Source organism: Micropterus dolomieu, linkage group LG01 (genome assembly GCF_021292245.1).
Source record: "Micropterus dolomieu isolate WLL.071019.BEF.003 ecotype Adirondacks linkage group LG01, ASM2129224v1, whole genome shotgun sequence".
Lineage (NCBI taxonomy): Eukaryota > Metazoa > Chordata > Actinopteri > Centrarchiformes > Centrarchidae > Micropterus > Micropterus dolomieu.
The window spans coordinates 1,933,967-1,947,260 of NC_060150.1; the positions used below are offsets into that span (position 1 = coordinate 1,933,967).

Below are 13,294 nucleotides of genomic sequence, written 5' to 3' on the forward strand. Positions count from 1 at the left end.
TATTTTTTTAAATTGTCTCTCGCTGCCTGGAATCAGTCTGTTGTTGGTGGAGGTGATGATGATGTGGTCAGGTGGTCTCCCTCCCGCTGACCCACAGGAAACAGTTTGTGATGTCATCAGAGTGCGATTGGTTGCTCGGGGGCAGTAAACTGGAGGGCGTCCTGACGGCGGCGTCCGATTGGACGAGGATGGAGGTGTGTTTTGGCTGAATGTTGAAGCACCAGGAAGGAGGGAGGGACAGTACCTGCTGCTGGGAGTGTGTGGGTGCAGTTAATCTTTTAATACTGGCAGCAGATCAGGGCCTAAAGCGTGCGAGGAATCACTATGAATGTGGAGCCTAGAGGACTGCGAAGGCCAACCTGAGGGTCGGGGCCCCTGCAAGCGGAAATTGTTCACTGTTTTCCGACATCTTTAAACTATTAATCACTAATGATAGTAATCGTTAGTTGGAGCCCTGACGGCTTCACTTGAAGAATCAGGACAAACTTTACACTTTCAGCTCCACCATAGGTCAGACAGAGTGTTGTTTGTTGTGTCCCACCCTGCGGCCTGTAGCGGGACACTAGCAGGACTTTGAACACTTGTTGATAATAGAAGATATGGAATATATAGAATATAGCGGCCGGTCTGGGGATCCCTATGGCGTCATAGTTCAACGCAGTGGGGGAAGCCCTGTAGCGTCAGTTTGTGACGGTAAAGGTGGGTATATGATATTTAAGAGAAAAGACTGAGTAAGGAGGTGGTTGGTGTGGATGGAGGGCCAGAACCTGGACTTTGAACCAGGAGACCGGGGTTTGTGTGCCGTAAAGTACCCAGGGCGTTAGAAAGCGATGCCAAAGGGCCTTGACGAGTTGGGAGAGAGAATGTGTTGAATACAGATCTAGATAAAAGAAGTACCTGTGTTGTCATGTGTCAGCCCTGCCTGTAGGGGGCAGCAGAGCCCGTTTATACAGTGTTTAGTAAGTTGAATGCATCATTTCTCTGAAGTAACTCCAAGCCCACTGCTGAATAAACCAGTAAAAGAGGAATGACCCCTGTTTTACTGTTTGTAAACTTTGACGGAGCTGTTCAACAACGTCACGGTCAAATGTAAAGTTTGTCCTGATGGTGGCGCTACAGGAAAGATCAGGCGGTCACCTAAAACGATCAGGGGCCGCTGTCTGTGGAGCACGAATGTGATCAGGACATTTTATCCCCATCTGAAGGCTCCACCTCTCTCAGAGCAAACCTTCATAAAAGGATTTCCCAGCATGCCCCTGGCCCTGTTAGCCTGCAGTATTTGGCGTGTATGTAGTAAACCATAGTCTGACTCTGCTGTGTGTGTTATTGTGTATGTGTGTCAGTGTGTTTTGAGCACGCTGCGTGACACCCAGCCCTCGGCGGCCGGCGAGTCGCTGTTGGCCGGCCGGTAAACCAAACTCTGACCCTGCTGGTTGGACGCCAGAATCTGAACCTTCTCCCCCCGGAACACACAGATCTCGTCCTCCCGCACCGCCACAAAGTCCTGCGTCACCAGCACCAGCTCCTGAGGGGTCAAAGGTCACATGGTCTCATCAACATCTTATTAATTCCAACCTGAACTTTAAAAATAAAGAACGAGAGCTCGTCCAGGCATAAAATAAAGACGGGGAAGTCCAAACCTGGTCGTCCTGCTCGACGTCAGGTGGAGGCTGAGTGGCGTGGCCGTTTGGTGTGGGCGGGGCCGACGGGGGTCGTCCCGACGACAGAGGGCGGGTCACAGAGATGCCGCCCTCCTTCTTCTGGTACTCAATGGGAGACTGAAGAGCTGTGGACCCAAACAGAGTGTAAACAGAATACGGTTAGATTCAGATTCAACTAAACCAGATCAACTCCATCATTTATCTCTCGAGTCCTAAGATGTTTCAGAGATCTGATGATATTCAGGGAGATGCATGGATAAGTTAGGGAGGTTTAAGGATGCTTCAGAGATTCAAGGATGTTTTCAAGGGAGATGTACTCACCTGACAGGAAGTTGTTCTGGGCGTCCAGCAGGGTGGCGATGTTCTCCACCCAGGTCATCTTGATGCTGGCGGAGGACGCTTGCAGTGTGAAGCGCTCCGCAGAGCCACGAGACCACAACACAAACTTACACGGATCACCGTCCACACTGTCCTGCATCGCCAGGTAAGTCACCTGATCACACACAATAACACCATTATCCCCAGTAGAAACCAGTCCATCCACGTCTTAAACCAGTTTACCCCAGAATAAACCAGTCCATCCACGTCTTAAACCAGTATACCCCAGAATAAACCAGTCCATCCACGTCTTAAACCAGTATACCCCAGTAGAAACCAGTCCATCCACGTCTTAAACCAGTTTACCCCAGAATAAACCAGTCCATCCACGTCTTAAACCAGTTTACCCCAGAATAAACCAGTCCATCCACGTCTTAAACCAGTTTACCCCAGAATAAACTAGTCCATCCACGTCTTAAACCAGTTTACCCCAGAATAAACCAGTCCATCCACGTCTTAAACCAGTTTACCCCAGAATAAACCAGTCCATCCATGTCTTAAACCAGTTTACCCCAGAATAAACCAGTCCATCCATGTCTTAAACCAGTTTACCCCAGAATAAACCACTCCATCCACGTCTTAAACCAGTTTACCCCAGAATAAACCAGTCCATCCATGTCTTAAACCAGTATACACCAGTAATAACCAGTCCATCCACGTCTTAAACCAGTTTACCCCAGAATAAACCACTCCATCCACGTCTTAAACCAGTTTACCCCAGAATAAACCAGTCCATCCATGTCTTAAACCAGTATACACCAGTAATAACCAGTTCATCCATGTCTTAAACCAGTATGCACCAGTAGTAAGCAGTCCATCCATGTCTTAAACCAGTATACACCAGCAATAACCAGTTCATCCATGTCTTAAACCAGTATACCCCAGTAGTAACCAGTTCATCCATGTCTTAAACCAGTATACACCAGTAGTAACCAGTCTAACCTTGATGCTGTTCTTGAACTGGTATCCCGGGTTGTTGGAGCCTTTCCGCAGCAGCTCACTGAAAATGATGATCTGCTCAAAGAGGAAAACTCTTCGCTCTTTGCTGCGAGACAGAACTCCTCCGTCCTGCTCCCAAACACAGAAGGTCTCCTGCTGCAGCAGCTTCCCCTGAGACGTCAGCTTCCCCTGAACAGGTGAGGACAGAAACACATGAACATGTGCGCGAACGGCCGCCCACTCATCCAGAAACATTACCGCCCTGCTGACGTTATTAATAAATGTGGCGTTCCTCAGGGTTCGATTCTTGGTCCTTTATATTTCTATTTCGGTTAAAGCTGCAGGAATTGATTCTCGGCCGCTTATAAGCAGCGCAACAAGCCGTAAACAGTCAAATCCATAGCTCCATTCTTTCCTGCTGTCCTCCAGTATAAATATTTTTATGGAAATCTCACATATCTTTTTTGAATAAAACCTGATTTACGAGTTAGGACTAAAACCTATAGTAGGCCTAATTGTTCTGTGTGAATTGTTGTAATTATTGACAAGTAAGCACTTGGCTTTAATAAATTAGAGAATGTGGACTGTTTTTCTTTAATGAATGAAAACAACCCTAAAAAATGAAACTGTGGTAACGGGAATTAATTTTAGGCCTAAACTAGTTTCACTATATATTAAAATATAATGAATATGTTAACATTATATAAGTAATATATTAACATAATACTAACAGTATTAAATGTAAAATAAACTTTTATTTAATGTAGGAATATTATACTAAAGCAATACAGTAATTTATCCTCCTTGTTGACAGGTTGGATGATCTTATCATCTTGTAAATTAAATGTAGAACACAGAGAAACATCCCAGCATGTGCTGTGTGGACAGATTTTGTGTTGTGAGCAGAATGTCTGTTGTTGCTAATTAAAGACAGGTAGTATTATTTTGAGTTGTTTCAGCTCTGTAGATCAGGGCTGCCGTTTTCTGGTCAGGGCTTGTTGGTTTGTTTGTTTGGCCTCGGATAAACCTGACGTTGAAATTAAGCTTCAGTAAATTAAATTATTCTCTTCATCTGGTTTTATTTTCCAGATTTCCCTGGACCACGTAGTGTTTGTTTGCTGTTGTGTACATAGCAGATTGTGTAAACGTGACAACTGTTGTGAGTTTCTTAAATGTCCTGCACACAGTAAAACCAGAACTAGGAGCTAAAGGAGGCCAAAGACCTACTTAGAGCTGCAGTTGGTACAAGTACAAGCTGATTACTCCACTGACGTTTGATCAGATAGACGGTTTCTAGCTGTGACAGACAGACAGGTAGACAGACAGGTGTACCTCGTATCCCTGCAGGCGTCCCAGGTTCATCATGTCGTTGCAGCGCTTTGGTACCAATGACATCAGCTCCACTGCTTTCTGTACACAAAAACTCAGAGTTGTTAAATATTGCAGAAGTTTAAAGATGGTCTACAGGATGATGATTCACCACCCTGCGTGAATCATTTAACATCATGACAACAGCAGTATCTGCTGGCCTGTTGTGTTGAAGCTAAAACACGGGGTTACTCTGCTCTTTGAACGTTTAAAACTTCACTGCTCCGACAAGTAGGAGAGAGGCTGACAGCCAATCACATTACAGCGTTCTTTGTGGTATAAAGTAAAACGTATAAGTGGGACTCGCCTCGATCTCTTCACAGTCAAGTCCTGCTTTGGACGTGTACTTTAGGAAATCCTGAGAAAGAAGGAATAGAGAAGATGAAGATCTTTGACAGTCAAAGAACTTAAATGTGTTGTTTTGTTAATGAACCGTTATGAGACAGAAATAGTTATACAGCAATGGGAATGTTTGTGTAACCAGAAATGTGGACAGAAACTCAGTAGATCCAAAGTTAAATGTCATCAGACCTTTAGCAGCAGCTGGTACTTGGTGATTCTCTGGATGGGTTTGATCAGGTAATCACTGATCGACATCCTGCAGCTGATCTCATGCTGGATCTCCTGCAGGCAAAGAGAGAGAGAGACAGGTTCATTTTACAGCCTACAATATGAGAACTCATCCTCCTGCATTCGGCTGCTGAAACGTTAACTGCCTCCTGCTCGTCCTCGACACCAAACTCCATTGAAAAATCAACCCATTTAATGAAGCCTGCAGTTTCTTTTCTTGCTGGTGACTGGCTTTTATTTGACCAGCATGGATTCCTCTTCAATCGACAGAAATTCAATCAGCAACTACTTTGATAAAAGGTGAATCATCATCTTTTATCTTTGTAAAACCAGGCGTTTTACAAAGAACGAAGATAAATAAATAGTCAAAGAAACTATAGATTAAAACATCTACAACATGTCAGCACTAAAAATGTCTTCAACTTGAAGTCTGGTGTTGTTTCACCTCCAAAACCTGACTTCCTGTCTGTGGCTCGCAGCTCCGAGCCCACTGGTTCCTCCTTTAGACGTCAATCTTTAAAAACACCTCACAGAAAACTAGTTTAATTTTTATTTCTTCAAACAGCTGCTCGCTGTAGTTTTTAACAAACAGAAGGAAATCCATGTGGACGGTGTATGTCGGACTGAGTCAGACTAACAGCTTCACGTTAAAACAAGACAAAAAAAATGTTCAGAGACACACGTGATGAAACAGGAAGTGATGCGTTACCTCAAAGAACGTCTCGTACTCGATGACGATGAACTCCGACCTCGGCTTGTTCTGACAGTAAACCACGTACATGTGGAGACGACGTTCCTGCAGCAAACACACACACACACATCGTAGGTATATATCGCAGGTAAACATGTGTGTATATATATATATATATATACTGTATATACACTGAACAAAATTATAAAGGCAACACTTTTGTTTTTGCCCCCATTCATCATGAGCTGAACTCAAAGATCTAAGACTTTCTCTATGTACACAAAAGGCCTATTTCTCTCAAATATTGTTCACAAATCTGTCAAAATCTGTTTCAGTGAGCACTGCTCCTTTGCCGAGATAATCCATCCACCTCACAGGTGGTGATGCTGATCAGACAGCATGGGGATTGCACAGGTGTGCCTTAGGCTGGCCACAATAAAAGGCCTTAGGCTGGCCACAATAAAAGGACTTAGGCTGGCCATAATAAAAGACCACTCCAAAATGTGCAGTTTCACTGTATTGGGCGGGTCCGGGTCAGTATCTGGGTTGACCACCATTTGCCTCACAAAGCACAACACATCTCCTTCGCATAGAGTTTATCAGGTTGCTGATTGTGGCCTGTGGAGTGTTGGTCCACTCCTCTTCAATGGCCATGCAAAGTTGTAATCAGGTTGAGACCCCAATGAGGACGACGAGCATACAGATGAGCTTCCCTGAGACGGTTCCTGACAAGTTATGCAGGAATTCTTTTGTTATGCAAACCGATTGTTGCAGCAGCTGTCTGGGTGGCTGGTCTCAGACAAATCTCGGAGGGGAAGATGCTGGATGTGGAGGTCCTGGGCTGGTGTGGTTACACGTGGTCTGCGGTTGTGAGGCCTGTTGGATGTACTGCCAAATTCTCTGAAACGCCTTTGGAGGCGGCTTATGGTGGAGAAATGAACATTCACTTCACGGGCAACAGCTCTGGTGGACATTCCTGCAGATCAGGATGCCAACTGCACGCTCCCTCAAAACTTGCGACATCTGTGGCGTCGTGCTGAGTGATGGAACTGCACATTTTGGAGTGGCCTTTTATTGTGGCCAGCCTGAGGCCTTTTATTGTGGCCAGCCTAAGGCACACCTGTGCAATCCCCATGCTGTCTGATCAGTTTATAATTTTGTTCAGTATATATATATATATTTATAGTGTATACACACAGTGTATATATATATATATATATATATATATATATATATAGATTATGGTTATACCTTCATTTTGATCAAATATGTAGTTACTTTCCTTCTGATACTGTTTTTTAGGTTGAACTTTTATGCTGTTTTCTTCATGTATTAGTATTTTGTTTCAATTTAATTTGTAACTTAAAGGTTCAGTGTGTAATATTTAGGAGCGTCTACTGACAGAAATGCCATATAATATCCTTAGCTATGTAATGTGCTGTATAAAGACCTTACATAATAAACTGTTATATGTACAGGCACCGCGGGGGCTCTTACATGGACGTCGCCACGTTTCTACAGTAGCCCAAATGGACAAACTGCTCTACAGAGCGCGTTTCATCACTACACTGTATACGTACGAAGACGTAGTAGTAGTTAACTGGATTGTTGGAAGAAGAGAAGTGAAATTTGGTGTTATTTAGCTCCTGCGCACTTGCAAAGGGAGGAGTGAGCACTGGTTGCAATTCACAAGCCGCGCCACTAGATGCCACTAAAATCTACTCACTGAACCTTTAATTAATTATAAATTAACACATCAAATTATTAATGCCGCGAGCCGTTGATGAATTAGCCGTATTCTCATTCGCTTTTATAAAATAAGGTAAGCGGGTCGCAGGCTCTTGGTGCTGTGATAAAGAGCACGGTGGCGTTCACATGTGCTGTGCAAATGCTCTGAAACTTCATCACTGATGTTAGATAAACATGAGTCGGATCATGTTTTGGTAAAACTCACATGTCTGATGAAGAGGTCGGCCAGCAGGTCGTGGTTCTGAACACAGCGGTCCAACTCCACCAGGAAGAAGCTGAAAGGAAACACAATCACACGGTGAGCCTGAGAGAGAGAGAGTGAGAGGGGGAAGGAAGTGTTATTTAATGTGTGAGACGGACTCGCGGTGCCAGTCGTAGATCTGCTGGATGTTCCCGAAGACGATCTTGTCTTTTCCTCTCATGTCCTCTGGGATCCCTCTGACCTCCAACCTGGACATGAAGCCCTGAGAGACACGGACATGTGTCTTATATTTAATTTATTTAAACTTTAACTCAACGTTCATTCGTCTCAAAATCCCTTCTCAACAATCTTTAAATCATATAAAGCAAGTCTGACCTCCACGATCACAGCCAGGTCCTTCACATAGTCCTTCTCTGATTGGATCATCTCGTTAACCACAAACCTGCGAACGCACAAACACACAGTTCACTTGAAATCCTTTTTAGTATTCACAAAGATAGTCACGTTTTTATTAGCGTGCGTGCATCTCACATGCGTCCTCTCAGCGCTTTATTTCGCTGCTCGGTGTCCGACTCATTGGAGCCCTGATCTGAATCCAGAGCCTGAAGACAGAGAGAGGGAGGCGTGTTAAAACAAATAACCCTAAACCTTTTACCAAAATCTGGTGAAATTTCCTGGAAAGGATACCTCTGGACTATTAACTCAGTGACGTCATGAACGTTGCAAATATCTCTCGATGAGGTTTTGCACCTGCACTGCAGTTTCTTTTCTTGCTAAAGTTCGTGAACTGATGTGCGATACCACTTAATTCCTATACGATCCAATACCAAGTAATAACCAGGCTGGTTTTGCCGATACCGATACTTTTTACATATTTTATTTCTAGTTTAATGTTTAACAAAGTTTGCGGTGTTGCCAAAGTATTTCACTGTCTTTGCACACCCAGCGTCATTATTACCTTCACAGCTAAAACGCAGCCAGACGTGACGGCTTTCACAGTCTCAAACCCCCTGAAAGATGCCAAAATGGCTGCAGGCAACAGATGTCCCTCCCCTGCAGCAGTGAAAACCTTCTCCACCTTCGTAACCACGTATAAATCAGTTCGCTTCCTGCTCCAGTAAATTAAAACGGTTCTGTGTTTAAAATAAAACTTTATTTACGGCTGGAGATTCTCACAAATTAGAGAGAGAGGAGATCTAATTTTAAAAAACTTTCAGCTCTTCCTCTCTGACTCAAGGCCTCACTGAAGCGAGCGGGATCGCACAAAATGACCTTGTCTAATGTCAGCGTGTTTATAGCTGTTGTGAACGGCGTTACAAGCCCGCCGCCGTGGTAACGGAGGGAGGAGGAGACGTGACGGTCATACGGATGAATGTGAGCTGCACATTTTCAGACAAAGACACTTGTGCTGTTGGACTCGTCCGTGTTACCTCGGGGTTGTTTGGGTCTTTGATGATCTGCATGGGCGGCGGAAGGAGGGTGTGGCTTTCTTCCTCTGGCTCCTCCTCCCCTCCGCTCTGCCCCGCCTCCTCCTTCCTCGCCTTCTGCAGACGCAAACAGAAACGTTAACTTCTGCAACGTTATCCTGTGTGTGTGTGTGTGTGTGTGTGTGTGTGTGTACCGTCTGTGCGTTGCCGGTGAGGGGTGTGGTCTGCTCTGGCCTGTTGTCCCGCCTCCTGGTTCTGATTGGAGGCTTCTTCTGCCCGTCAGCCTTCCCCTGACTCAGTCTCCGGACGGGACTGGTTAACCAGCGCTGCAACAAACACGCCGTTACCACGACTGAAAGCGCCACATGTACTTTACTTGAGTATTTCCATCATCTGCTACTTTATGCTTCCACAGGGCCACCAGGAGGACCATCAGCTGTTACCTTCAGTGTGTTTCCAGTTCCAGAGACGCTGCGTTTCGACCCCGGAGAGCCGACAGCGCCCCCTGGGGCCCCGCCCACTCCATACACTGTGGGGGAGGTGGCACCTGAGAGAGGAAGACAGGGAGGTCAGCGTCACGATGCGTTCACTGTGAGTAAACTGAGTGGCGATTATTGACTCACTCTGGCTGGGTGACTGAGTCTGGGGCCCCGACCCTTCAGAGCCGTACAGGCTGGACTCTGCAGAGACACAAACACAGTTAACTACGGTCACGCTGAAGAAGTCTGCTTATATCTTCATTTGTAAGAGACGAAACATGTTTAAGCATAAAAACCTGAGCGTAAACACGAGGGGCCAAATAAATATCACACCTTAGTTACACTTTATTTTAAAAACCTTCACTGCACCAGAGAACAAATGAAATAAATAAAATGAGACGGGGGTCAGAGCTCCAGCACTGTTTTCATTTGTTGACATGAGGTATTTAAGGGACCTTCTAAGTAAAAAAACAAAAGTTTACTCACATAAATAATAAGATGAAGAAAACTAGAAATCAGGTTTCTATAATCCTGCTGACAGAAAACTGACGTTCATGTAAACCAGAGGTGGAAAATACTTTACTGACCATGAAACTTTAATTAACAGCAAGTAGACGCCTGTCGTCTCTTTTACACACAAATAAACTCAGGTCTCATTTAGAGGCCTGGTCTGTTTTTAGAGAAGTTCTCTTGACGTCCACCGCCTGCTTCAGTTAAGCTGCTCAGATCGTTGTGTCGGTTCACCGCGATTCAATCGTTCAGTTCATTTTACAAAAAGAATTCAGACTTAACGGTAAACAAGACTAAAGATGCAAAAGTAATGTTCACACTGGCTGAAATAAAGGATCTGACGGCGGCCTGTTTCACATCTTTACTGAGCGACAGTTTTGTGTGAAATGAACAGACAAACATATGATCAGCCTATTAAATCTGACTTGTTGTGGTTTAAAGGCCCCTCAGACGCTCACAGGAGAGTCGAGCGACTCAGGCTGAAACTCTGCCGCGACTCACGTGAGGTCTTCAGGTACGAATAATAAACTTGCAAACAAAACTAACGCTAAAGCCCAGAAAACATTTTCTTATGTTGTTGCACCATGATAAAAAAACACGTTTCAGGACCTTGAAGGCGACAGAATATACGTTTGATCCTTCAAATAGGTTTTGCTGGAGTATTTGTACACTGTGGTGTTGTTGCGTGAGTGTTTCTTCCACCGCTGATGTAAAGCAGTTAAAGAGCAGCTGACAGAGTGAAACGCATGCAGAGTTTTCCTGTCGTCTTCTTTCAGGTCGGCGAGCGGCGACCTCCTGCAGACGCCCGCTGTGTGCGTTGGGTGTGGCGTGTAATGTTTGTGTAAAGCTCCTACAGAGCAAAGTAAACCTGCGTGTCCTGGTTTGACTCACGAACACATTTATAACATTCCTGCATATCGATTATGTGACTGCTGTAACGGTAGAGAGACACTAAAGCAGACAGAGAGAGAGAGAGAGAGAGAGGTCAACACACTCTCACCTTGTTCTGCCACTCATTAACCAACACACACTTATATTTCCTCTCTCTCTCTCTGTCATATTAAAACCTACCTCGCTCGTCCTCTCCCTCTCTCACAAGCCATCCCCAAACGCCAGAACAATCCCAGCATGCACCTCTGCCCCTCCGCATGGTTTGATGTCAGTCCATTCAGAAAAAAATATAAATATAAAAGTGACAGAAGGACATGAAGAGAAGTGATTCTCTCCCCACGCTGAATGAAACTACAGTGGAGTCAGATCTCTGCGGGGCGGGGCTACACTACAGTGGGGGGGGGGTTGATGACACGGGGGCGGGGCTAACATGGTAAGATAATTCATTACTGTAGACTAATAAAATAAGTCAAGATAATAAAATGATCTCATTGAAATGGCAAAAACCACAAAATTCTGCAAAAAAAATTGTAAAAATTAAAAAATTATGTAGAAATAAAATTTAAATAAAAAATAAACAAATTAAGTTAAAATAAATCATTTAAAAATAAAAAATAAAAAGGGGAACACATAAAAATAAAACAACCAATAAAAATCAGTAAACAAAATAAAAATAAAAACAAAGTTAATAGAATGGTAAGTGTCAATAAAATAAAAATAATAACCACAATATAAAATGCCAGAATTTAAAATAAAACATATAAAATTTATATGAATAAAATATGCAGTAAATAAAAAAATAAAAAATTAAGCTTGAATAAAATAGGATCAAATAATTTGACTATGCAATATTATAAATATAAAACTAACTAAACTAATAGTTAAAAGAAAGTAAACATTTAAAAACCAAAACGAATTAAGTTTTAATAAACTGATTGATAAAAATGGAATAGAACAAATTGAAATACAAAAGAAATGCGTTTTTATATATTGAGATAACTTTAAATTAACAGCAAAGATATTTAATATTGAGATAAACGAAATAAAACAAAACAAACAGGAGAGCTGACCCCAAAACTTTCTTTTCAAACTGCAGCTCCCATTGTTTTGTGACGGGGAAGAAGACACAGCAGGCAGCCACACGCACACAAACACACACTCAGGATGTTAAACTGCAAATTCCTGTTGAGTCTGAAACTCCTTCAGGTCAATGTTTAACCCTGAAACCGCCTCACCTCTGGACCGAGACCAGAAATGCTGCCAAACCAGAGTGAGACGCAGCTGCTCACTGACGACACCGTCAGAAGCAGCAGAGTGTTTCTTATTTAGCAGCAAAACAAAATGATTATTAAATTAATCACCAACCATTTTGATTATTGATTAACAGGTTTAAATAATTTTTTTAATAAAATAAAGTCTAAATTCTCTGATCCCAGCTTCTTAAATGTTTAAATATTTTCTGCTTTCCTTCCTCCTCTGTGGCAGTAAACTGAATGTCTTTGGCTTGACATTTGAGGAGCTCATTGGATTAATGAAGAAAACAATCGACAGTGAAAATAATCACTAGTTGCAGCGCTGACTACAGATGGATGAACGTGCCCGGAGAGGACCACGTGTGTCTGCAGCTCATCAGCTTGTTATTTTTAACAACTTACGCTTAGACCTTTCAGCAGGACAAATATGAAGACACAGCAAAGAGCTCAAAAACGGACTTTGATAGAAAAGTTTGGTCTCATCTTGAGCAGAACATCTGCAGATTAATTCCATACCAGATTTATATGATCCACTGAAGTTGGACACGATACGAGATGAGTAAATCTGCGTTTGCAGGATCTCTGCTGTACACGAGGCCGAACGATTTCTTTCTTTGGGAGGGTTTTATTTTGTGTGCTGCTTTATACAGCTCGGTTTGTTGCCTTCGTTACATGTGGGACACATTTGTAGGTTATTTTAAAAATCAATTTATCTAACAATTATTTTTCCGATTAGTTGATTAATCTGAGGTTAAATTTATTTATTATGCTAAAGATTATTTTGTTAATATGCAATTTATCCAAACTAAGTATCAAAAACTTAAAAATTCAATTCCCCCATCCTGAAAAAGACACATTAAGCTCATCAGAATAATAATAATAAACTTATTTGCACGTCACTGCTGTGTTCTGATATTAATAATGATAATAATAATAACTCGCCGTGTTTGTCAGATCAGAAAAAAACTGCACCTCAAATTCAAAAGGCCTGCAGGTCGATGTAACGACGTGAACTGAAGCAGAATCTGTTTTTTCCTTTTTCACTCAACGTTAAACTTTTTCGGCTTGAAACTTACTGACTTACCAAAAGTTATTTATCAGTGTTACAACAAAACCAAAGACGTAAGTCATGTTCTACAGTTAACATGTTTAATCGTTTATTAAATACATCCTGGA

General features: G+C 42.9%; 1 protein-coding gene across 1 annotated transcript in view; it reads right to left on the bottom strand.

Moving 5' to 3' along the window:
- Positions 1-1,245: 1,245 nt before the first annotated feature.
- The window catches only part of LOC123972549 (kalirin-like), a 13,921-nt gene continuing 1,872 nt past the window's right edge, over positions 1,246-13,294 (bottom strand). The window contains exons 5-21 of the mRNA XM_046052075.1: positions 12,101-12,185; positions 9,609-9,665; positions 9,429-9,532; positions 9,180-9,311; positions 8,989-9,090; positions 8,090-8,232; positions 7,934-8,000; positions 7,717-7,820; positions 7,562-7,631; positions 5,626-5,712; positions 4,878-4,970; positions 4,654-4,704; positions 4,311-4,388; positions 2,982-3,167; positions 1,983-2,154; positions 1,641-1,786; positions 1,246-1,525 (exon numbers count right to left, since the gene is read on the bottom strand). Of these exons, the coding sequence (XP_045908031.1) occupies positions 1,340-1,525; positions 1,641-1,786; positions 1,983-2,154; positions 2,982-3,167; positions 4,311-4,388; positions 4,654-4,704; positions 4,878-4,970; positions 5,626-5,712; positions 7,562-7,631; positions 7,717-7,820; positions 7,934-8,000; positions 8,090-8,232; positions 8,989-9,090; positions 9,180-9,311; positions 9,429-9,532; positions 9,609-9,665; positions 12,101-12,185 (1,863 nt within the window). The 3' untranslated portion in view covers positions 1,246-1,339. The remainder of the gene's footprint in view (positions 1,526-1,640; positions 1,787-1,982; positions 2,155-2,981; positions 3,168-4,310; positions 4,389-4,653; positions 4,705-4,877; positions 4,971-5,625; positions 5,713-7,561; positions 7,632-7,716; positions 7,821-7,933; positions 8,001-8,089; positions 8,233-8,988; positions 9,091-9,179; positions 9,312-9,428; positions 9,533-9,608; positions 9,666-12,100; positions 12,186-13,294) is intronic.